General features: G+C 38.6%; 7 protein-coding genes and 1 non-coding gene across 10 annotated transcripts; 6 read left to right on the top strand and 2 right to left on the bottom strand.

Annotated features, from left to right (window-relative positions):
* Positions 1-72: 72 nt before the first annotated feature.
* On the bottom strand, positions 73-3,504 carry meic-1 (Gamma-tubulin complex component). The gene is made up of 4 exons (NM_066943.6): positions 3,386-3,504; positions 1,774-2,031; positions 863-1,697; positions 73-813 (listed from the first exon to the last, which is right to left on the bottom strand). Exons 1-4 carry the CDS (start codon positions 3,500-3,502, stop codon positions 626-628), a joined length of 1,398 nt encoding a protein of 465 aa, NP_499344.2. The 5' UTR covers positions 3,503-3,504; the 3' UTR covers positions 73-625.
* Positions 2,731-3,087, top strand: Y39A1A.10 (uncharacterized protein; the record flags this gene model as incomplete). Its single annotated transcript, NM_066944.1, has 1 exon — positions 2,731-3,087. The coding sequence occupies one exon, from the start codon at positions 2,731-2,733 to the stop codon at positions 3,085-3,087; it is 357 nt and encodes a 118-aa protein (NP_499345.1).
* Positions 3,505-4,175: 671 nt separating the features above from the next.
* Positions 4,176-4,384, top strand: Y39A1A.28. Its single transcript, NR_052706.1, has one exon. It is a non-coding gene; the product is annotated as an Unclassified non-coding RNA Y39A1A.28 (non-coding RNA).
* Positions 4,385-8,973: 4,589 nt separating this feature from the next.
* Y39A1A.27 (Nematode Specific Peptide family, group C) lies at positions 8,974-9,746 on the top strand. The gene is made up of 2 exons (NM_001268155.5): positions 8,974-9,104; positions 9,519-9,746. The coding sequence occupies exons 1-2, from the start codon at positions 9,036-9,038 to the stop codon at positions 9,702-9,704; spliced, it is 255 nt and encodes an 84-aa protein (NP_001255084.2). The 5' UTR covers positions 8,974-9,035; the 3' UTR covers positions 9,705-9,746.
* A 1,092-nt stretch (positions 9,747-10,838) lies between these two features.
* On the bottom strand, positions 10,839-12,868 carry dhs-11 (the record flags this gene model as incomplete). Of its 2 annotated transcripts, NM_066945.4 has the most annotated exons (5): positions 10,839-11,104; positions 11,988-12,233; positions 12,481-12,567; positions 12,617-12,771; positions 12,827-12,868. In NM_066945.4, 5 exons carry the CDS (start codon positions 12,855-12,857, stop codon positions 10,889-10,891), a joined length of 735 nt encoding a protein of 244 aa, NP_499346.2. The 2 variants fall into 2 exon arrangements, with proteins under 2 accessions (NP_499346.2, NP_001317787.1); NM_001330966.3 differs by lacking the exons at positions 12,481-12,567; positions 12,617-12,771; positions 12,827-12,868 and having other exon boundaries at positions 10,889-11,104; positions 11,988-12,215.
* A 263-nt stretch (positions 12,869-13,131) lies between these two features.
* orc-1 (Origin recognition complex subunit 1) lies at positions 13,132-16,061 on the top strand. The gene is made up of 4 exons (NM_066946.7): positions 13,132-14,069; positions 14,130-14,233; positions 14,811-15,420; positions 15,699-16,061. The coding sequence occupies exons 1-4, from the start codon at positions 13,137-13,139 to the stop codon at positions 15,960-15,962; spliced, it is 1,911 nt and encodes a 636-aa protein (NP_499347.1). The 5' UTR covers positions 13,132-13,136; the 3' UTR covers positions 15,963-16,061.
* A 111-nt stretch (positions 16,062-16,172) lies between these two features.
* orc-4 (ORC (Origin Recognition Complex) subunit) lies at positions 16,173-18,864 on the top strand (the record flags this gene model as incomplete). 2 transcript variants are annotated; one of them, NM_066947.8, is made up of 7 exons in its annotated part: positions 16,173-16,271; positions 16,353-16,417; positions 16,821-17,293; positions 17,621-17,789; positions 18,181-18,294; positions 18,520-18,661; positions 18,714-18,864. In NM_066947.8, the coding sequence occupies exons 1-7, from the start codon at positions 16,174-16,176 to the stop codon at positions 18,814-18,816; spliced, it is 1,164 nt and encodes a 387-aa protein (NP_499348.1). In that variant the 5' UTR covers position 16,173. The 2 variants fall into 2 exon arrangements, with proteins under 2 accessions (NP_499348.1, NP_001380211.1); NM_001392199.1 differs by having other exon boundaries at positions 16,231-16,262; positions 16,353-16,412; positions 16,820-17,293; positions 18,714-18,816.
* Positions 18,865-19,521: 657 nt separating this feature from the next.
* emg-1 (Ribosomal RNA small subunit methyltransferase nep-1) lies at positions 19,522-20,911 on the top strand (the record flags this gene model as incomplete). The annotated part of the gene is made up of 2 exons (NM_001392200.1): positions 19,522-19,888; positions 20,226-20,911. 2 exons carry the CDS (start codon positions 19,522-19,524, stop codon positions 20,552-20,554), a joined length of 696 nt encoding a protein of 231 aa, NP_001379033.1. The 3' UTR covers positions 20,555-20,911.
* Positions 20,912-23,234: the final 2,323 nt, after the last annotated feature.

A 23,234-nucleotide genomic window follows, 5' to 3' on the forward strand; every position in this document is an offset into this window, starting at 1 on the left:
CGTTACTGGGTAAACACCTCGCTTATCTGTAATTCCATGTTAAATATGTTTTTCATGTTTTTTGTCGAGTCAAATAAAAACTTTTTTATTGAACCACACACAGAGGTGGTTATATTCATTGCAAAAGAACACACGCACACTGATTTTCAACAACCAGATTATGAAAAATTTAGTAATAGGAGAGTTTTTCTTAGTTGCTGTGGTGGGAGGAGTGGGGGGAGAACGTAAAATCATATATCATCAGTGATTTAAATACATTTGAATTTGAAAAAAGAAGAGGTGGTGTTGAAGCTGTAAATGAGGAATACTACGCGATACTCGGCTAGAGGGATATTTTACACACATTGTGTATTGAAGCTCAAATTTGAGAAGAGAAGGGAAAAAATCAGTGCGCGGACGGAGAAGGAGGTATACCTTTACTAATTTTGTATATGTACAGATTCTTGTGTTGAGGAATGAGAAGAGGAGAGGCTAAAATCTAGAAAGCGGCTGGGCCGTGATGGTTGTGTGAAACAAGAAGGGGTTTTCTATTGGGTCCAGCCAACTATAGGAGGGAACAAAGGAGGATGTGAGTGTGTGTGTGGGTGTTGCTAGGCTACAAAAATAAAGGATGATGAGCTCAAGCTCAAACTGGACGTGGACGGATTGGTGGTGGTGGAATGGTGAAGTCCGATGAGGCGAGCTGATCCATCTGCATTTTCTGAGTGGCGTCCAATGGGCCGAGCGTTGTCATGAGGCAATACCAGTTGGCGGCGCGGACTCGTGTGGCCGCTTGCTGAACTAGGCACAGGATTTCGATGAGGACTCCGGCTTCTGGAAAATTAAAGTTTGTATTTTATAATGCGTGAAGACAGAAATGTACCTTTCTCCTCATCATAGTGAATGGCTTCTCCTCTCAACTGCTGTAGAATCAGGGCTCGCTCATGAACACGGCTGTGGTAGAGGCTGGTGACTGCTTGAAGGAGCTCTGCAAGTGTTTGATGAGCTGCTAGTGGCATTGATCTTCCGGTGAGCTGCTCCATTTTTGCCAGGAGTGTGCTGATCCTTGCGTGCTCCCTGAAGAAGTCCACAACCATTCTATCAATGCGTGATGGAGCAGTTGGAAGTTTTGGGATTGGGAGCCCGTTTGACGAGGATATCTTTTTTCCAAGGTTGTGACGGGCAAGTTCAGCTTCTGTCTGCTTGCGCTCTTTCTCAAGCTGGCGGTACTCATCGGTGACCTCGTCGACTTTTCCTTGAAGAGCTGACATGAATGAATATCTTTGGAATACTGTTTTTGATGGCCACTGTCGGTTATTCTGTTGCTGTTGTTGTTGCTGTTGTTGCTGTTGAACTACGAGTGCTTGTTGTTGCATGATATAAGTCATATCCACTCCGGATGGTTGGGGAGTAGTCACTTGACATGCCGCGAGCTGGTTGCTAAGCGCCTGAAGAAACTCCGCGTCTGATGTAGAGTTGTGTCTGCTCGTCGCCGTGTTCCAGTACATATTCTGCTGTGGGGCTGGTGGAGATGTGCGTGCGATCGGTGCCGGGCGATACAACTCTTCTTGTGGAAGAGACCATGGTGATGATGTTGAAGGGGATGCAGAGGAGAAGAGCTGGTTTTGAGTGGAAAGGTTTGATCCTGAGGATGGTGGAGATGTGTTGAGGTTGAGTCGAAGAAGTTCTTGTAGGAGAGCATAGTCTTTTGATTCGCTCTGAAAATTTGGAGTTTAAACTTTTTCGAGAAAATCTAAGAAGTTAAGGACTTAAAACACAAAACTGCGAGCCTACCTCTGTCTTTTTCTGTTGAACTGGTGCCGGTGCCGGTGCCTGAATCAACGAAGATGTGATTGGTGGTGGATTGAACCAGCTCGTGTTCAAATCCGATGTCTTATTGTTGTTATTATTGAAGTATGATGCTTGATCGATCGGGCTGCTCGGTGTGTCGCAGAGAAGACGATGCTCGTGATCATCAAGTCCAGATGATGGAGATGTCTGTGGTTGCGATGAAGTGGAGGATCGGATGCTATCCCCATTGTCCGAGTCGTTCTGAAACATTGATGTTTTGAACTTGTTTTATTGCCATCTCGAATGATAACCCGTTCCTGCACTATCCCCTCAGCCCCTTCATTTTCCCATCATCATTACATTCATCGCAAAACGCGTCGAAATTTATGGGCCAGTCGTTTTTGCTGCTGTCACCGACGGACACCAGGCTCGTAATGAGAAGCAAGGACATCCGTCGTTTCTTTTGTTGTAAATTATGGGGGACAGGAGAAGGAGAAGAAGCAGGAGAACGATTTATGGGGCTCTCAAGGATGAGATGCGCGCGCGCCCGCTTCCATGACTCATACAGCCAGGTGTACTACAAATGAGGCACGGATATTTGAATTTCGCCGCGACGACATCTGGCGTCCTTCATGGTAACTCGTTCCTGCTATCTGATTTACTATACCGTATACTTAATTGTTTGAAGCAGCAGCTACCCTCCCGCGACCTTTCGGCCTCTGATCTTCCTGATCTTCTTGAACGTGCCACTCCGTGAAAGGTAGCGGGCCCCTATGGTCAACAAATTATTGAAATCTCTATCTCTCTTTCCCACACGCTATCCCCGTATTGACAACAACAATAGGGATTCCAGAGGCTAAAGGATGTAGAAGCGGAAGGACCCATATCAACAACAACAACGGAAGCCGTGCCAGGTAGTGGACTCTCTGAGAGCCTCGATACTCGCTCTCTTTTGGCGCCATGTTCTCTGCTCCTCTGGAGAACACCATGCTTTGCAACATGGGAGGTTCACACGAGAAAGCGAGAGCACGAGAGAATGAGAGAATGAGAGAGAGAGAGCGTGGAAAAGAGCAAAGAACTTATTTTGCCACTGGCTCTTTGGCGCGGTGCCAAGCTGGGAGCGTGCGCCGCGCACCGGGAACGAGGCGACACCCAGGGTCATCAACCGTTCAAGGTTTCGGTACTGTTGTGTCTCTCGAGGCGAACAAGGAGATGAAGAAAGAGGAGACGTTTTTTTTTGCCTCTCTATTTCTCTATCGTCTCGGCGGCCCTTTGACTGGTACTGTCGGGTACGCAAATAAAACGACCGGTAGGTGAGCGAGGTGAAAAACGAACATAGACCGACTGATAACGCCTTTTTGTTTTGTTCGTCGTGTGGTCTCGACCCCCCGAAAAAGTGCAAGGCGGAAGTCCAGTGACCCCGGAGTCATTTCGGGGGGGGGGGGGGGGGGGCCAGATGTCCAGGACCAAGAGGGGTCGCCAAGGCAGCAGCTGGCTCGGTGCCAGTCTCCGTGCCCCGTTTTCCGCGCCATTACCAATTCCCACCGTGTCGCTTTCAAAAGTGCACCTCCCCGCCGCGTAAGGACACTGGCAATTTAAAACTCGGTCAACTAACCTGTGAGTTAACCCACGAGTACACGTTGTACCACGATTCCGATCCGTTCGCCCATGTCGACGCGGCAAAGTCGTTCGGGAACGTCGTCTTGATAGTTGGGTCCATTGTTCGAGCCATTTCTGTAGAATTGAGAAAGTATTGGAGGTCAAAAATGGTGAAATCGTATAGTGAAAAGAACAGGGTTAGATGAATCAGACACACATTCTTTTCAAAAAGTGGAATAAACGAGAGCTATGTCGCCAGGCAACTCGGAGAAAGTTCGGGAGCACATTTTATAGGCAAACTGGGCGGCTGGGGATAGTAGGATCAAAGTAGATCTAGAAGGTCAGAAGTGTACAGGAAAGTTCACGAGTGAAAGTTCACTGAAGCATGGTGAGTACTAGGTTAAGATACAAGGTTTGCAATGATCTTAAGAAAGTTGACAAGTTGTAAAAGAGAGAAAAGTCGGAATATTTACAAAGTTACAACAGATTCCTATTACGTTAAAAAAGTTAAAAATAGAACAACTCTAAGGAAGCACAAAGGGAATTTTTATCAATAGCAAACCCTACTTGAAAAAAAGTTCTGAAGGTTCGGAGTGAGCCTTTAGGACCCAGTCAGGAAACCGTAATGAAACTGAAGGAATAAGAACTTAGGCAGCCCATGTTCGGAAGCTTCGGAAGATCCTCCTATGGTCCACCACCACCACCATTCTAAACTCACAGCACTTACTCTGTCTCGTCTCCCCCAGTTTCCCCCAGCTGTCTGCCCGTCTGCACGCCGATCCCTCGCCATCCCCGGTCTGTCTGACTTCTCTACACCCTCCCGGGGCGCGGTCGGGTCGTGGCCGTCGGCGCCCTGGGTAGGCGCCGACTTGCACCCGCGGCGACACAAAAAGTGGGAGGCGCGTACCACCCAGCGACTGGTAGAGCGCCCCGTCTCGTTGTGTCTGCCGTCTCTGCAGGAGCCATGCAGTGTCTGGGGGACCGATGGGAATAGTGTGCGAGACGAAGAGGAATAGACAACTTGGAGGGAGCCTAAGTTTGGGGTTTTTGATGGTTCGGAATTGAGAAATGGTATGTTTTAGGAAAGGGTTAGGATAAGATACTGATTAGAACGTATTAATGAGAAATGTCAAGAATTTCAAAACTTAGAGTTTCAAAAAACATCAAAAAAGTTCAGAAAAATCGAGAAAAATATACAAAAATCGAACAGAGAGCAGAACATATTGTAATATTTTAAGGAAACTGAAGGTCTAGATAAAAGCGAACACCATTCCCATAAACTGATAAGAGGGTCACTTAGACAAAAGTTGGTAAGCCTCATCTCCCGCAACTGACTGACTGACTGACAGACACCGAGTTTGCGGGAACCGAGACGCAGAGACTGGCCAGCAGTGGTGGTGGCCGCCACAAGAGGGAGGAGAGTAAGAGCGTGTGTGTGTGTGTGTGCCTAGAAAAAAGATTGAGGAATTGGAAAAGAAGAAAATGAAGAAAAAACACGAAACAACACTAAAAATGTTGCAACATCGGAGCAGAGCATCAGGATGTTCGTGGGGGCCATGTGTGGCGGGCTGAACGGTCGAACGGCGGGTCTCGCCACGAGAGCTTATAGAGGTAGATGTAAACTTCGCAAGTGCCGGGAATTTCCAGATTCACAGCTATGTCCTTACATGGGTCTCGGCGCGAAACATAGTACTACAGGAAGTTTTTCGATTGAAAGTGCCGAAAAAGTTTGATCTTGGTGGTTTTAGGTCGTTTTTCACATTTTGAAAATTTCGAGTTGACGAAAATGCCAAAGATCTTACTGGTTCTTACCACCAGAGCAAGCTCTTGTGGCAAAAAAAAACGTAAATAGAGGGCCTAGATGGCCTACTAGGAACGGCCCATCGAAAATATCGGCTAACGACACTCCCAAAAGAAGATGCCCGACATCTAATGGGTTTGGCGAACACATACAATTGAACCGAACCCGCTAGATGTCGGGCGCTAACTTACCAGGGGACCGGTTTCAATTTTCAAACCAAGAACCCTCTCCAGTTGTGATGTAAATGACCCATTTCTGTACAAACACGAAGCAGGGCGGAGCCTCTGAAATGAGCCGACCATCTGGAAACACAAGATGATGTGTACTATAAGGCGATAAAATGGTCAGCACCAGCTGCGCGGTAAATTGAAATCGTCGAATTTAACTGACCCAGACGACTGGTACAGACTGGCAGGTGTCTTTGAAGAAACACGTTCTGTTTCTCAAATAGATAGTTTAGAGGAGAGAAATGTTGGTGGGATTGCCGAGAATGCCAAAAGTTTGGGTTAGCTACAGTAACCTAGAGACTTGTGAGTGAATTCTGACAAAATTTGAACTGTGTATATCACAACCAGGCGTTTCCTGCAAACTCCACTGCAGGAAACTCCAAATATCTCCACATATTTTACGCGCAAACTGAGATTTTGGGGATCTCAGCAGCCGACATCTAACGGGTCCCGTTTTTGTATTTTTCTGCAACCTGTAAGATGTCGGCCACTTCAACGTCTCGTGTGAATACTGTCGGACTTCCGATGTGTCCGCTTCAAAAAATTAAACAAAGTTGTCTTCCGGCTCTTATTTCTCTTTTCTTGAAAGTGTTGAGCTTTGAAAACCGAACTATTACGAGACTACAAAATTCTAAGAATGCGTATTACACAACACATCTGACGCGCAAAATATCTCGTAGCGAGAACTACAGTAATTCTTCGAATGACTACTGTAGCGTTGATGTCGATTTACGGGATTTCGTTTTTTTTTTGTGTTTTAAAAATAGTTTATCGATAAATATTAATTTTTCCCGTAAATTAATTTTATTCCCGTAAATCGACAACAACGCTACAGTAGTCATTTGAAGGATGACTGTAGTTTTCGCTACGAGATATTTTGCGCGTCAAATATGTTGTGCAATACGCATTTTCAGAAATCCGTGTTCGCGTAATACTGAGTATGATATGATACAAGAGTCAGTCGAGCTGTGGCCGCAAACACCGCGAGAAATTCGCCAGATTTTACGCACAAATCTAAAAAAGTTAGTCAAATTTATCAGTTTTTGAATCAGGAAAAAGCATGCCGTGGCCGGTCGTCGTTCTGTCGTTCATCATCCGAAAACCCTTCCCTGGGAATTTGTCCTTTTCGTCTTCACCCGACATCGTCTACTATTACTTTTTTTGCTGTCAAAGAGGGTGGTCTCTTTTTCATTTTTTTTTCTCTTTTTTTCTGCAAGGTCGCAACGCCTACCACCACGAAAATGGGCCTTTTCTTCTTCTCCAGTAACCAGTTCTTCTCCATTTCGAGAGAAAAAGAGAACGAATCGAATGACTGGGGGAAAAAGTGCAAGTCAAGGGTAAACTAAGAACGGTTCTCCTCTCTTCTCCACACATGTGTTCAGAGACCCCCACACAAAAAAGCAAACAGAGAGAGAGAGTTTGTGCTCTGCTTGGCATTTTTTGATCGGCATAAAGTTGAAAGATGCAACTTTTTTTCGGCGCGCGCAAAAAAGTTTAATAGTGCAACTATAGTTTGTTTGTTTTATGTGTATTGCACGTGCCTGGCAGCAAACAAAATATGTTGCCATTTTGGGGGAGGTGGCCTAGAAATCCTACTGGGTTACCTTTTTCTAAGTTGGTGGCCTAGAAAACCCATTTTTAAAGTTGGTGACCTAGAAACTTCTATTTGAAAGTAGATGGCATAGAAATTTCAAGTTGAAATTTGGTGGCCTAGAAACTTCTACTTGAAAGTTGATGGCATAGAAATTTCAATTTGAAGTTGGTGGCCTAACAACTTCTATTTGAAAGTTGGTGGCCTAGAAAACCCATTTTTAAAGTTGATGACCTAGAAACTTCTATTTGAAAGTAGATGGCCTATAAATTTCTACTTGAAAATTGGTGACCTAGAAAACTCCATTTCAACAGCTGATGGCCTAGAAACTTCTATTCGATTCGAAAGTTGATATGGCGGCCTAGAAAACCAAATTTCAAAGTTGGCGGTCTGGAAAACCAAATTCAAACTTTCTATTCCACGTGACACCCAAGGGTGTCAATTCCCGTTTCCCGTTTTTCCCGTTGTCCCGTTTTTAAAATTTTCACGGGAACGGGACATTTTCCCTCATTTTTTGGCTTTTTAAATATATGTTTAATATTGAAAAAATCGATAAAAATGTTTATAATGCAGTTTTTTTTATAATTTGCCTCGAATACACTAAAATTTACGCCAACTATGCACTCTTTTTTTTAAACCGCCCAGTTTGCCCCGTTTTTTGAGTGTTTTCAAAAAAACGGGAATTCCCGTTGTCCCGTTTTTGAAATTTTTTCACGGGAACGGGAATTCCCGTTTTCCCGTTTTTAAAATTTTCACGGGAACGGGAATTCCCGTTGTCCCGTTTTCGAAATTTTTACGGGACATTGACACCCTTGGTGACACCTACTCTCCCGTAGTTAAAATTCCATTGTTTGTCAATAACATCAATGGTGCCCCACGTGTAAACAACGTTCATTTCCAAACTGACCAGTAGTTTTGTGTGCGTGTCTCGTCGTCTGTGTCTCTAGGCTTATCCCATTCTCTCTCTCTCTCCCGGCACTGGTCACTTTCATTTTTCCCATGAATTGTTCACCTAATTATTGTTGTTCTGACAAATACCAACGCGGACGTGTCAACAAAACCACACACACACACGTATATTATTGTTTATACCCCGGGCTTAGTGGTCTCCCAAAAATGGGAGGCTTTAGGTCATCCGATTTTCAATTTGCTAGAAAAAAATTCTGCGGGATTTTCGAAAATTTTCATTGGGAAAGTTTTATAGGCCACCAGCTTTGAAATAGACTTTCCAGGCCACCAACTTTGAGATTGAGACTTCTAGGCCACCAACTGTAAAACTGAGTGTGCTAGGCCACCAACTTTCAAATAGAAGTTTCTAGGCCACTAACTCTTTGAAATTGGGTTCTCTAGGCTACCAACTTTGAACTTGGTAATTTTGGCGCGAAAGTTTTAGTTTTTTCTAGAAAAAATGTATTTGTTAAAGTCTAATCTCTCCTATTATTTCTCATTTTACAAATTAATTTTCAGAATAACAATTTAACTATTTTTATTTTTTCAAATGTCTGTGTTTCTCATTGCCAACTAACACGAAATATTTCGAAATTCGGTCAAAATAAATGAGGGTTTATTTGAATTTCGCAATGTTTTCTGCTCAATAAACAACACCTTTTTCTTCATGACTCATGAGCCATTTCTGGAAAATGAGCACATTATTCAAGTGCACTAGTGCAACAAAGTTCCGTAATCCCAAAGGTCAACTTTTCTATGTGGCCGAGAAAAGGTTAAAACGCGGCCACTGGTTTATCTGACAGGATTTATCTGACAAAAACCTACAAATTAATTATAGAGTCGAAGTTTTTTTCGGCCACGAATCTTTTAGCAGGGTAGGCATTCTTCAGGCGTCTGTGCCTGTCTCGACGAGAACTCAGTATAGGCTTTGGCTTAAGCAGGCTTACGCCTGCGTAGGCATGAGGAAGAATGTTTCGTGCCTACACTGAAGGCGCTTTAATCAAAAGAAGCACCCGGTATGGGAAATTGAATTTCATTCCCTTTTTCCCATGCACCGTAAGAATAAAAATCTTCCAACTGGCACAATTTTCAGGAAAAAATGAACAAATTTCTGATTCTTTCTGTTGCGCTCTTCGCAATTTCCTATGCATTCATAATTGGAGACAAGGTAGGAAATTTTCAATTCCGGCATATTGCCGATTTGCCGGATATCAATTTGCCCAAAGTGTTTAGAGGAATTTTAATAAGGCAGAAAACCTTAAAACTGTGCCTTTTTGAAATTGTTTTTTCTGGTTTTCTCTTGATATTTTTATAGAATTTTCTTACTTTTCAAAATTGATGTAGGAACATTCATAGGATGCGTGCAATTTTGCCGATTGAAATTCTGAAATTTCCAAAAAATGTGCAAAACCACAATTTGCCGAAAAATTTCGGCAGTTGTTATTTTTCCGGTGAATTCGGCAAATCGGGAATTTGTCAATTTGCCTATTTGCTGGAAATTTCAATTCCGGCAATTTGCTGATTTGCCGAAAAATCGTTTGCCGCCCACTCCTGATTGGAGAATCGTAATTTTTCGTTCCAGTTTGATGTTCCGGCGGGATGCTATGAATCTGACTGTTTCCTAAAGGCAAGAGGTTCCCGATGCAATTCTGATACGCAATGTGTATACGCGAATTGGACCCGAGCATGTCACAACAAACACAAGAAACAGGAGATTTGCTGTCCGAAATTGAGCGATGGATCGTGTGGTCCAACTAAATTTGGATGATAATTCGATTTTTGATCAATTAATAAAGTTTTATTCAATGCAGTTTTTACGCTGACCACGTGGTGCCAAGCTGCCCCATTACGGTTTGATCTACAAAAATTGCGGGAACTTTTTTCCTAAAAGTATGTGACGTCAGTACGTTCTTAACCATTCGAAATCAGTTTAGAACTCTGCGTCTCTTCTCCCGCATTTTTTATAGATCTACGTAGATCAAGCCGAAATGGGACACTCTGGCACCACGTGACTGACAGGTTTTGTAGATCAAACCGTGAAGAGACTGCCTGACACCACGTGAAAAACCTTGACTGAAATTTCGGAAAAACCTAAATATTACGAGACCACGAAATTCTGAGAATACGTATTGCACAACATATTTGACGCGAAAAATATCTCGTAGCGAAAACTACAGTAATCCATTAAATGACTACTGTAGCGCTTGTGTTGATTTACACGATCTTGTTGTTTTCACATTTACGTCAGTTTTTTTCGTACGACACCCGTTGCAGTAGCCATTTAAAGATTACTGTAGTTTTCGCTACGAGATATTTTGCGCGTCAAATATAGTGTGCAATGCGTATTCTCAGAGTTTTGTGTTCCCATAATAATGAATCCTAAAATAGCTTAATTCCAAAAGTCAATCCTTAAAGTGCATTCCCAGTTGTACTCGATATGAATCGTATACTAGAAAATATTTTTTTTGTTCAATTCCAATATCTAAAAGTGCAACTAATAAAAAAACAGTTGCTTGTTTTTTGCCGACTTCCGTATCACCCGTCTGACTGGCACGGAGCAAAAGTTCCAAATGACTATAAATCTGGAAACGTATATGTGTGTGTGTGCTTGTGTTTGCACTTTCTTCTTCTCAGACGCAGATAGTTTCTAGAAGGACCACCCGGCACGGCGAGCACTCCCGGGTTTTTTATGGGCGACGAGAGAGTATTGTGGGAGATGAGAAGGTGCTCGCGGAACCATTACATTAAATGAGATTGAGCACACGGCGAGGAGCCAACAAAAAACACACACACACACATACAAACGCCCCGAGAGGACGCTTGAGACATTCTTCCTTGCAAAAGGGCAAAAACACAAATCGTGGTAATGACTATACGAATCAGAAACACAGAAAAAAACGAAGAAGCAATTTTATTTGAAAGCTAAAAAGAGGAGTCCAAATTCTTTAAATTCTACATTCCAAGTCCTCCAGTAACTTCCAACGTGGTTCCAGTGACATATGAAGACATATCCGATGCCAGGAACAACACGGCGTTCGCGATCTCCTCAGTCTCACCGAGTCTCCGTTGTGGAACCATCGAGACCATTGCATCAAGGACCTTCGGAGGCATAGCCTCTGTCATTGGTGTTCTGATGAAGCCGGGGAGCACAGCATTCACGCGGATGTTCTGGAAAATGTTGAATTTTAGATTATTTAGAATTTTATAATATTTTACTGGGCAACTGTCCGATTGGATCTTCGTTGGTGCCGAACCGATTTAAACACCAGAAACCGATCATTGTTTTGTTTCCCAGTTTATTTTTCAAAAAGTTTCCCATGAGGAATAGTGAATTGAACATCAAAATGTTATGTCCAGTATGATAATTCAATTAAAATTCTTCTATTTAAAACGTTAATGTCCTTCATAAAGTTCATACTGTATCATCCGCAATGAACTTCGTCAACCCCCTGTTGGTAAGGATTAAGACATCTTTTATATTACTCGCAATGATATTTTCAGCTCAATACCTTCATCATGGGAATGCTTGCAACTACCTCGGCAAGCCTCGGTGACGAGTCGTGTTTTTTTTTCAAATTCATGTTTGTAGAACCGTCCGATTTTTTGGACCCTATAGCCAAAAGCTTAAGAACCATCTACAAAAGGGACCTCAACAAGTACACGCGCTGCGAAAATCGACAATGACAGTCTTATTACGGGAAAACAATACTCTGAGAATGCGTATTGCGCAACATATTTGACGCGCAAAATATCTCGTAGCGAAAACTACAGAAATTCTTCAAATGACTACTGTAGCGCTTGTGTCGATTTACGAGCTCGATATTTGAAATGAATAATTAAAATAATTTAGGATCATGGAACATCGCTGAGCCCGTAAATCGACATCAGCGCTACAGTAGTCATTAGAAGAGTTGCTGTAGTTTCCGCTACGAGATATTTTGCTCGTCAAACATGTCGTCTTGTGCCCCAGATTTTTTTTTGCAAATTGAGAAAAACAATTAAAAAATGGGTGGTTAGAACAATCTGAAAATCAATTTTTAATTGATTTTACCTTTGTGGCAAGCTCCCTGGCTGCCGATTTCGTAAAACCAATCACTCCAGATTTAGTGGCAGCGTAGTTAGTTTGGCCGAAATTTCCGATTTTTCCGACGATCGACGACACGTTTACAATGGAGAGCGGAGATCCGGCGGCCACAGATTCACGAGCAATCATCTGAGACATCAGAAAAACACTATTCAAATTGACATTCATCACATCCTGCCACTGATTCTGGCTCATTTTCAACAGGGTAGCGTCCTAAAATGTAAAAAGGTCAATTTTGCAGTGTTCTAAGATATAAAAGAGACACGGTAATTTATTTGAAACGTCAGTTTAAAGGTGCACGCCATTTCTTTGGGTCTCGCCACGATCTCAGCCATATTTGATTTTGTATATTTATAAAAACTAACTTTTAATTATTTTCCTGGCGAGACCCATCTGGAAAAACTCGTGCGCCTTTAGGCAAGAGTCCCAGAAAACTACGAAATTCCGATATTCTATTAACCTTGGTGATGCCTGCACAATTCACGAGCACAGATGGCGATTCTCCGGAAGATTTTATGAATTCTTGTAGACGAGCCACGTGTTCTGGCTGAAAACAATTTTTAAACAATTCAATTCTTGAATTTTCTCTTTCTCACATCGCTGACATCAATCTCAAAGGCCGAATGCCCATTTCCAGGAAGATTGCCTGCTGTGGCTTCTGCTGCCGATTTTTTGAGGTCTGCAACGATGAGACGGGCTCCAGAAGCTGCGAATTTCTTGCAAATTGCTTGTCCGATTCCTGATCCACCGCCTGGGATTTTTTGTAGAGTTTGCTAGTTTTTTAAATTAAAATTAGTTAAAATTACCAGTGACAATTGCCAATTTCGATGAAAGCATTGTAGATTTACCTAAAAAATGCTGAGAAGAATTTATTTTTGAAAATTTTTATTAAAAATTAAAAAATCCAAAAAATTTAGAACGAGAGACTGTGTGAGACGAAGAGACGTAGACATTCCCGGGTGGTACGGTATGCAATGTGTGCAAACACCGTCGTGTACGCAGAGAGCGCCACTTTTGAATTCGAAAGCGTTCTCCTCGATTTCGCGCATTTTCATCATTATTCTCTGGTTTTTGTCGATTTTTATTATAAAAATATCGTTCCTTCAGCTTCTCACAATGAATACTCGCAAATCTGAAACGTCAAAGACTGTATCCGCCACTCCAGTCAAGCGGAGATCGACAAGAATCACTAATCTCCCGAAATCAGCTCCTAAAATCGTAAAGCGAAGCTCCGTTCGCCTCAGAGGAGCTCCACAATGCACATATAAATCGGATTCTTCTTCGTCCTCATCATCTTCAGATTCTGATGGAGAAGATGAGTACGCCGCGACAAAAGACGAGCTGAAAGCCGTAGATCACGATAATCAAATGGAAATCGATTTTTCCGATGAAATCGGCGAGAATTTCTCAGAAGAAGATAGCTGCAGTGATAAAGAAAATAGAAGAGTTACAAGAAGCAGGACTCCGACAAGGCTTGAAGAGACTCCATCGAAGAGGCTTGCTCGGGAATTAAGTAAAGCTTCAGTGTCGAAAGTTTCCACTTCAAAAACTCTATTCAAAGAGAGTAAATCACCTCGAAAAGTTGAGATTTCAAGGAAAACAAATAAAGCTCGAGTATTTCAAGAAGAAGATGATGACGATGAAGATGATTTCAGCGATGAAATTGACGAGAAATTCTATTCGAAAACTAACAAAAGAACACCAATCACAATAAAGATCCCTTCAAAAATGATAACCCAGAAAGTAACTCCACTAGTGATCAGCAAAACGCCAGGTGGAACACTGAGAACCCGTAGAAGGGCACGCCAGAACAGTGAAGAACTCGAAGATCTTGTGGATCCACTGGATTCCCGATCGGCTTCAACTCTGAAAGAGCTGGCGAGCAGGCTTCATCTCTCAAAGGTGCCCGAGAAGCTCCCATGCCGAGATATTGAGTCTCGAGAAATTGAGAAATTCATTCGAGAAGTTATTGATCCAAAACGTGGCGAGAGCTCTGCAATGTATATTAGTGGAGTTCCAGGCACAGGGAAGACAGCCACTGTTCGAGCGGTAAAACTTAATTTTTAAATTATTTTTCCAAATTTCTGGTTTTCAAATTCTATTTTTCAGGTCGTCAACTCGATGAAAAAGAGCAAAAAGTGTCAGAAATTCGTGTACGTCGAGGTCAATGCGATGATCTTCAAAAAAACTGTATTCGTAGAGATTTACAACGGGTAAGGACGTCTCGGAAAAGTTGAAAATCGAACAATTTCCATCTAACAACTGCAGAACTCATTGGAAAATGCTCAAAATTTTGCGCGGAATCCTCCGAAATTCGAATTTTTCGAAAATTGTTGGCTAATTTCTGAGTTTTTTCATAAGTTAACGGGGAATTTTTTGTTTTAAAGCTTGGAAATGGATCAATTTGAGCATTTTTAGACAGTTTTCAGCTTAATCGCAAGTTTTTAAAGAAAATATTATGCTGAAAACTGTCAAAAAACTGCTTAAAAAGACGTATTTTCCTTGCTTTAAAAAAATTTCGACTTAAAATTATAAAAAAACGCAAAAAAGTAACTTTAAAATGTCGATAAAAAAACGAATTTCAGTGGGTTCTGCTAGTTTTTACTTTATGAAAATGATCTAAAGTAGTGAATTTCGTGAAACCTTGAACATTTTCCCGATAGGATGTTAGAAAAACCTCAAAAATCTGAAAATTTTGGGGTTTTTCTCTTCAAAACCCTAAAAAATCGGTTTTTTTGTAAAATAATCGTTTTTGTACGCAAAAATACTGAAATTTTCAATATTTTTCAGCATCCAAGAAGAGTACAACATCTCGAAAAAGCCTCAAAGAGCAAAAATCACAGCTACCGCTGCTCGCCAAGAGCTCAACTCAATTTTCAAGCGAGAAGATCCGAAAAGACCGCCAATTGTTGTGCTAATCGATGAACTGGATAGTCTGTGCAATAGAAAACAAGATGTTCTCTATGATATCTTTGAATGGACAGCACTTCCACAATCTAAAGTCACTATTATCGGTATTGCCAACACTTTGGACTTCCCGGAACGAATGCTTTGCCAACGGAATGCTAGTCGACTTGACAAACGTCGCCTCGTATTCCAGCCTTATCAACACGAGCAAATCGAGGAAATTGTGCGTGCGAGGCTCCAAGGATCCAATTTAATTGATCCGAAAGCTGTTGAACTTGTCGCCAAGAAGGTCGCTATGAACACTGGAGACTTACGGCAGGCTCTCGATTTTCTGTGTCGAGCGATTCGTGTTGCAGTAGAGAGAAAATCGGAAAAGCTCGAGTTGTCGCATGTGATTGCTGCTCAGAATGCGGTGCTGGAACCTCTTAAATATCGTCTTGTAAAGGGATTAAGGCTTCATCAATTCACATTGTTCCGGACAATTGAATCTATGGTTAAGGCTAATTTGAATTTGTAGAAAGAAAATCGCTTTTTAGAATTTTTACTAATTTTCGGAGCAAAGTTAGTGTGCAAAGAAAAAATTCCAAGTTTTTCAATAATTTCCACTCATTTCTCTATTTTATACAAAAAATCACCACATTTTTCCATACTTTTTTCCAGTTTTTTTAAATTTTCTCAGAAAAAACTAGTAAGGAAATCATTTAAAATTTGTGCAAAAAACCTTGAACTGTTCTGAAATTTGAACATTTCCTAAAATTGAATATTTTGTAGACCCGCGAACAAGAGGAGATCATCTTCGCAAACATCTACAAAAACTACTGCATAATCTGCTCAGAAGTCTCTGGAATCGGCCCGGCCACCGATAGCTTCGCCTACGGAATGCTCCTTCAACTGGCGAGCACTTCATTGATAAATCTGTCGAAAGGAGATCACGGAATGATGAATCGACGTGTGAAGCTGGGAATGACGTCGATGGAAGCTGAAAAGGCGATCAAAGCGGCGATTGAGAAGAATAAATCGATTTATTCAATTTAAATTTTATATTTATGTGTTATCCTCCAAGGACGTTCTATTTAGATTCTTTTTTGACTTATTTTGCATTAAAATTCCAATTAAAATAAAATATGGACTTTGAGTTTGCTGTGACTTTACCGGAGTCATTTCAATCACCAAGCAGTTTTCCACCTGTTTTTTATACTTTTTCTTCTAAATTTTTATCAAAATAATTTGTTAAACATTTCCCAGAATGCTATCACCTTCCGATCAAGAAATTGTAGCGGAAAATGCTCGGCGAGCTCTTGATTTGCTCGACGATCAGGTCTTCGGACTAACGGAACAAGAGAGGTGAGTGCCTGATGCAAGCGCGCCCCACTGGACTTGCTATTGAAAATTTGTGATTTTCCCAAATATTTTATCTATTTTCAGGCAAATCGAGAATATTGTCTATGATTTTCTGCAGTCGAAAGATGGAAAATGTGCTCTTCTTGAAGGTAAATTTATTGTCGCCTCAAAATCTGCTCTAACGACCGAAAAAGTTCGAAAAAAAGCGGAATCTTGGTAAATCTGGTATTTCTCCTAATTTATCTTTTGGCTTCAGCTCGAACATAGTTTTTAATAATTTAATATAGTTTAATGCATATTTCGGCTCATTTTCCGGCTTAAAATTTGCCTAAAATTTTAGATTTTTGCGAGAAATCTCTTAATTTTCGGTCTTTTGAGCCCATTATGACAGTGCGGCACGGTTTTTTGTTGATTTTTTAAAAATAAAGTTGTTAATTTGCTCATTTTCCTTATTGAAACGTCATCTAATGTACTCAAAATTATACAAAATTTCGCAGTTTTCTCCATTTAAATATTGAATTTTCAACAATTTTTTATCGATTTTCATTGCAGGAGAACGAAATTGCGGCCGAGAAAGCACACTTCGGAAGGTTCTCAACAAATATCACAAGGAATTACGAGTAATCAACGCAGGCTTCGTTGCCGCCGATCCAAATTATCAGCAGGAACTCGCAAAGGAGGATGACGAAGGATATTTTGTGTTTTTAGTGCGAGACGCCGACAAATTAATCACTCCACAGCAGCAAAAGTTCCTCTACACGATGGTTGACAAGGCGACACACTTCTCGTGGCTCGTCTTTTTCTCCGTTTCCCGACACGATTTCGCTCAGAACCTTCAGAAACAGGCGACGTCGAGAATTCCGAAAATTCAGGTGTCATTTGACGCGACACACGATTATGAGGAGTATTGTGCAGCGTTGACGCAGTTTTTGATTCCTGGCGGCTCAAAATGCGAAGAATCCGAGTGCTATAAGAGATTTGTGAAGAATTTGAACTTTCAGACATGGCTTAGGCCGGTTTTTGAGGTGAGATTTGGTGAAGAAGCATTCTTAAAAGCTGAAAATTTCACGAAAAAGCTGAAAAAACTCAAATTTTCCACCTTTTTTTTTGATTTTTTTCATCAAAAATTGTAGTTGTTTTTTTTTATTTTCTTTTTAGAAAGAAAATGTTATCCAATTTAATTCTCATAAAATGCGAGGGTATTTCATGATTTTATAGCCAATTTAGCATGAGATATCCGTACAATCTTACGATAATTAAATTGGATAACATTTTCATTCCAAAAATGAAAATAAAACAAATAAAATCATATTTTTCGGCTTTTCAACCCCCATTAAAGTCCATATTCTCAGACAAGTCACTACGTCGTTCTGAAACAATTGGCCGCGCAATTCCTGATGCTTTTCGGTTACTATTGTGACGTAGAAGACACGTGGAAACCCGAGGAAATCAGCAAACAGATTCGTAAAATTGTCGAGACGACTTCTCCCTCGTATAATGGAAAATTGTTGATTTTAAAAGGTAGAAATTCTGCTAAAACTTTGAAAAAGGCAGAAAAAACCCACGATTTTCTAATTTTGAAAACAAAAAATGAACAATTCAAGTTCACTTTTTGAAATTCCGCAAAGAATTAAAAATTCTGATTTCAAATCTGGAAATTGAGCTGATAAAGTAATTTTTTACCTTTTTTTTTCGGAACAAATTTCAAATTTTAAACAACTTTAAAATGTAAAAAATCATGCAAAAATCGTGATTTTCAATCAAAACCTATTTTAATCTTTACAGCTTTTGAAATTTTTCTGAAAAATTAAAAAAATCCGGTAAAATCTAGAAAAAACTAATTATATACTGTTTTTTCGGCTCAAAAATTTAATAATTCCAGTGAAATTCTAAAAATTTTTCAAATTTTCAGATCAAACAGTTCGAGCACAATGCGTTTTTCTTTGTGTCTGGAGACTTGTGCAGAATAAAGAGTCAGATGGACCACTTTTGGCGCCAAAAACTTCGTATCGAAACGTTTTTCTAGGTATTTTTTAAAATTTATCTCGGAATTTTCGATTTTTCGAATTTTTAAAAATTGAAAAACGAAAAATTTTTCGATTTTTTGAATTTCCGAAAAATTAAGAAAATGTTCAGAAAATTAACCATAAAATATGATTTTTTTTAAATCTAATTTTCGATTATATTGATGAGAAAAAACATGAAAATTTTAAGCTTATTTTTTAAAAATCTATTTTCTCCGTAATTTCAGAATTCAAAAAACTCGTTAATCAACACTATCCTCCACTGAACGTGAGCAGTGATGTCTACGTATTCCGAGAATTGGATCATCTCGTTAAAATGGGAATTTTGAAGGCAGACGAGAGCACAAATGTGACAAATACCTCGTTTCGGTGGGTTTTTTTTTCAGCTGAAAAATTCACCTCAAATCCTCTTTTTTTTCAGAAAAGTTTGGCTTCATATCAATGATAAAATTGTGGAGGACTCGATCTCGAAGTTGCAGCTCCCGCGAGTTGTTTCCGACTTTTTTATGACTATTTTGAAGTAATTTTGATATTTTTTGTACTATTTGCAATGAAGATTGATCTCGATATTTATATTTTTGTTGAGTTTTTTTTTCTGTGAGAATTATTTTCGGTTTAAAAACCATCATATTATTTTTTGAACTTGTTTTATAAAAATCTTTACAGGAGCTTCAAAAATCGAAAAAATAAAATAAAACCATTTTTCGTTAATTCAAAAATCCCGAAATAAAATATTTAGTTAAATTTTCATGTTTTAGGGGAAATTCGACAAAAAAAGGAACTCACTGAAATTTTTGAAAAACCGTTCAAATTTACAAATTTTTTCGTTTTTGAGTTTTTGAGTTTTTTGATTTTCGACTTACATTTTCTCCGCAGAAATTTTTCAGTGTTTTTGACGAAAAAATATCGAAAAACGAAAAAAGAAGTGAAAACTTTTAATTTATCAAAAATTATGTATATTCCTATATTGATAGATATGGAAAATTAGAAATTTTTCCAAAAGTCGAAAAACTCAATTTTATTTCCAAAAAAGCGGCATTTTTTCGAAAATTTTACAGAACGACCTATCGTTGTTCCCACAGCTTTTATTTAAAATTTGTGCTAAACTATAAAAAATCACAATATTATTCAGAAAATAATTTTTTTTTCATCAGAATTATTGAAAATTCGATTTTTGGTCCTAAAAAAATTACTTTATGACAAAAAAAATTAATTTCTCCGAATTTCAGATGTCCCACGAGTACGATACAGTTGCACCGCCAAATGCGAAGCGCATGAAGACGGATAATCAATTGGAGGACAAGAAGATTTTGTACGTTGTACTGGAAGGATGTAGTCTTGAAACTGCAAAAGTCGGTGGAGAATACGCAATTTTGAGCAGTGATAAACACGCGAATTTTCTGAGAAAACAGAAAAAAGATCCGGCTGATTATCGGCCAGATATCCTACATCAATGCTTGTTGAATCTACTTGATAGTCCGCTTAACAGAGCCGGAAAGCTTCGTGTCTTCTTTAGAACGAGCAAGAATGTGCTCGTTGATGTCTCACCACAGTGCAGAATTCCAAGAACTTTTGATCGATTCTGTGGACTTATGGGTGAGTTTTTGGTTTATTGGAAATTGAAAAAAATATATTTTGAAGTGTTTTTGTATGTAAAATAAGAAAAAAGACAATTTTTCGAGTTTTTTAAAAATTATTTTTTATCAAATTTAAACATAAATTTTTAAAAATACCCTTTTCCTTTTAAAAATACCCGGATTCAAAATACCCCAAAATAGTCTGAAAATCAAAAAAAAATTCACAAAAAAGAGCACAAAAATCCAATTTTCAAAAACATGCTTTAAAATACTTTTTATTGGATTTTTTGTGACTTTTCTTGCAATTAGGTATTTTTATGCAAAATCCCCCTATTTTCTATTTTCCATATTTTCAGTCCAACTCCTGCACAAACTCTCCATTCGAGCCGCCGAAACCACTCAAAAGCTGATGTCAGTAGTGAAGAATCCAGTGTCGAACCATCTTCCAGTGGGATCCCGTAAGATGCTCATGTCGTTCAATGTACCTGAGCTAACAATGGCTAATAAGCTTGTTGCACCGGAAACCGACGAGCCTCTGGTCCTTATTATCGGTGGAATTGCTCGTGGAAAGATCGTCGTCGATTACAACGATTCTGAGACCAAGATCAGCAATTATCCATTGAGTGCAGCGTTGACTTGTGCCAAAGTGACCAGTGGACTTGAGGAGATTTGGGGAATTATTTAATTGATTTTTTGCAGTTTTTTCATTTTATTGTTGTCTGTTTTTGTTACTATCTTCATCTTATAAAGTGCAAAATCACTTTTTTTTTTCGAAAAAAAATGCCGTTTTTTTGTAAATTTCAATGTCTATTTCTTACTTTTACACTGAAATTGTTTTAAAAAAATCAAATATTCTAAAAACCCAAAAAATTAGTTTTTTCTTTGATTTTCCTTTCGTAGAGTTCTCTTTTTTTTTTATTTTTTCAGTTTTATTAGGTAGTAATTTAAAACGTTTTAAAATTTTACAATATTTGGCATAAAATTCGGCAAAAACTTTTTTTTTTCAGAAAAATTCTAAATAAAAAAGTCCAGGAGCCTAACTTTTCAGTTTTTACCAATTTTTCAGACAAAATCGAAGAATAATCGTGAAAAATGCGATTTTTTCGCTAAAAATACGGTAGCTGGTATCGAAGCGACAATTTTTTTAGTTGCAGAAGGATGTGCGCCTTTAAAGAGTACTGTAGTTTTAAACTTTCGTTGTTGCGGAATTTTTATTGATTTTTTGTAGTTTTTCGATAAATTATCGATTAAAAAAAAAAGATAAACTCAAATAAAAAATTAAAAAATACAAGAAAACTGTAAAATATTATAAATTTCAACATAACTGGAGAAAAACTGTAAAAAAATTTGAAAAAAAAAAACAATTTTCATATTTTCTCTCCAGTTCTGATAGAATTTCTGACATTTTAAACTTTTTTTTTTACTTTTTATCATAAAAACTATGGCAAATTAAGGAAAATTCTGCAGAAATGAAATTTGGAAATTACAGTACTCTTTAAAGGCGCACAATATTTGGCATAAAAAATCTTCGCTTCGAGACCAGGTACAGTAGTTTTGACACCGAAAACGGGCCATTTTTTCAAAAAATAAATGAAAATTAAGACTTAAAATTCATTTTTGTTCCGAAAAATGTACTTTTTTTCAGTTAAATATCATTAAAAATTATTAAAATTTCTTAAATTAATTTTTTTATTTTATCCGAAAAATTAAAAAAAAAGAAAATTTTCATTTATTTCTCGATAATCAGAAAAAATCACAGTGACGCAAATAAATTCTAAGAAATCACCTCATTAATCCGGACCACCTGGAAGTAATTTATGATAGAAGATGGGCTCACGCAATGCTCTGTATCCCCCTCCAGACCGTATGTTCACAGATTGTTTGCGGAGCAGCAAGACAACACAATGCAAACAAAGAGAGATATAGACATTTCATTATGCAAGCGCATAGCCTCCCTCCTCCTGGACCTTCTCATTGCCATACTGACTGACTGACCAGTGCACAGGTTCAACGCACGCCGTCTGCGTCTCTTACCCAATGTGTGCGCATCGATTGTCGCTGTATCTCTGCGTCTCTACAGTGGCCTCGTTCTCTCATCGTGACGCTTCACTCCGTATGCTTGTGAGACGTTCTGGGAGGCCTGTGTTTGCCCGTTTTTCGTTTAATTTTTAAAAAAATTTTGAGATGAAATTTTCGGCTTGTCTATATAGTTTATCATTTTTAAAAATCGAATTTAAATCCTTAAAACTGCGATAAATCTTTTTTACTTTGTTAAAATTAAAAAATATGCTTTTAGTATGCTCCCATGCCTTTGAAAATCGAATTCTTCCTATTTTTCTCAAATTGAAAAAAAATTTCACACTGACCGCTTTTTGTCAAAATTGCAGATTTTTCGTTAAAAACGGCCATTTTTCGATTTTAATTTTGAAAACTGGAAGAAAAATATCAAAATCAAAGTTTTTGAAAAAACTTATCTACAAATTTATGTGAACAAACCGTAAATTTTTACCAATTTACACGGAAACTGTAACTTTTTGGAAAAAACAATTTTTTTCGTTTTTAGCGTTAAAGTATCGGTTATTTCGTTTTTTAAATTTTCAAATCGTGAAAAAAACGCGAAATTCGTTTTTTCACACAGCATCTAATTTTTTTGTTGGAAAATGTGCTTTTTCCGCTGAAAAATCTTTAATTTCAGTACTTTGACGTTAAAATTGAATTAAAAAAATATTTTTTAAATTTTGAAATTGTGAAAAAAAACTATCGTTTTTCATTAAATTTCCTAATTTGTAGTGAAAATTTGGGTTTTTTTGTTTGAAAATGCACTATTTTATTAAATTTGCCGTTAAAAATCGATTTATTCGTGTTTTAATCTTCAAAATCAACCAAAATTAGGCTTTTTCATCGAATCGATTAAAAATTACAAAAATTCAAATATTACGGTATCACAAAATTCTGAGAATGCGTATTGTGCAACATATTTGACGCGCAAAATATAACTGTATCTCGTAGCGAAAACTACAGTAATCCTTAAAATGACTACTGTAGCGCTTGTGCCGATTTACGGGCTCGATTGTTTGAAATGAATTTATTTTCGAATAGTGACATTTTTTGCTTTATCGATAAGTAAATTATTTCAAAATTCGTACCCCTACATCAACACGTACAGTAGTCATTTAAATGATTACTGTAGTTTTCGCTACGAGATATAGTTATATTTTGCTCGTCAAATATGTTGCGCAATACGTATTCTCAGAACTTCGTGTTACCGTAATAAATACTTTCCCAATGGGTTACTGTAGCCGTAGTTTTTCTTCACGGTGTTTGCGTATTTTTGGGGGAAAATTCAAAAAATATTTTTAATTTTA

This window comes from Caenorhabditis elegans, chromosome III, assembly GCF_000002985.6.
Source record: "Caenorhabditis elegans chromosome III".
NCBI lineage: Eukaryota > Metazoa > Nematoda > Chromadorea > Rhabditida > Rhabditidae > Caenorhabditis > Caenorhabditis elegans.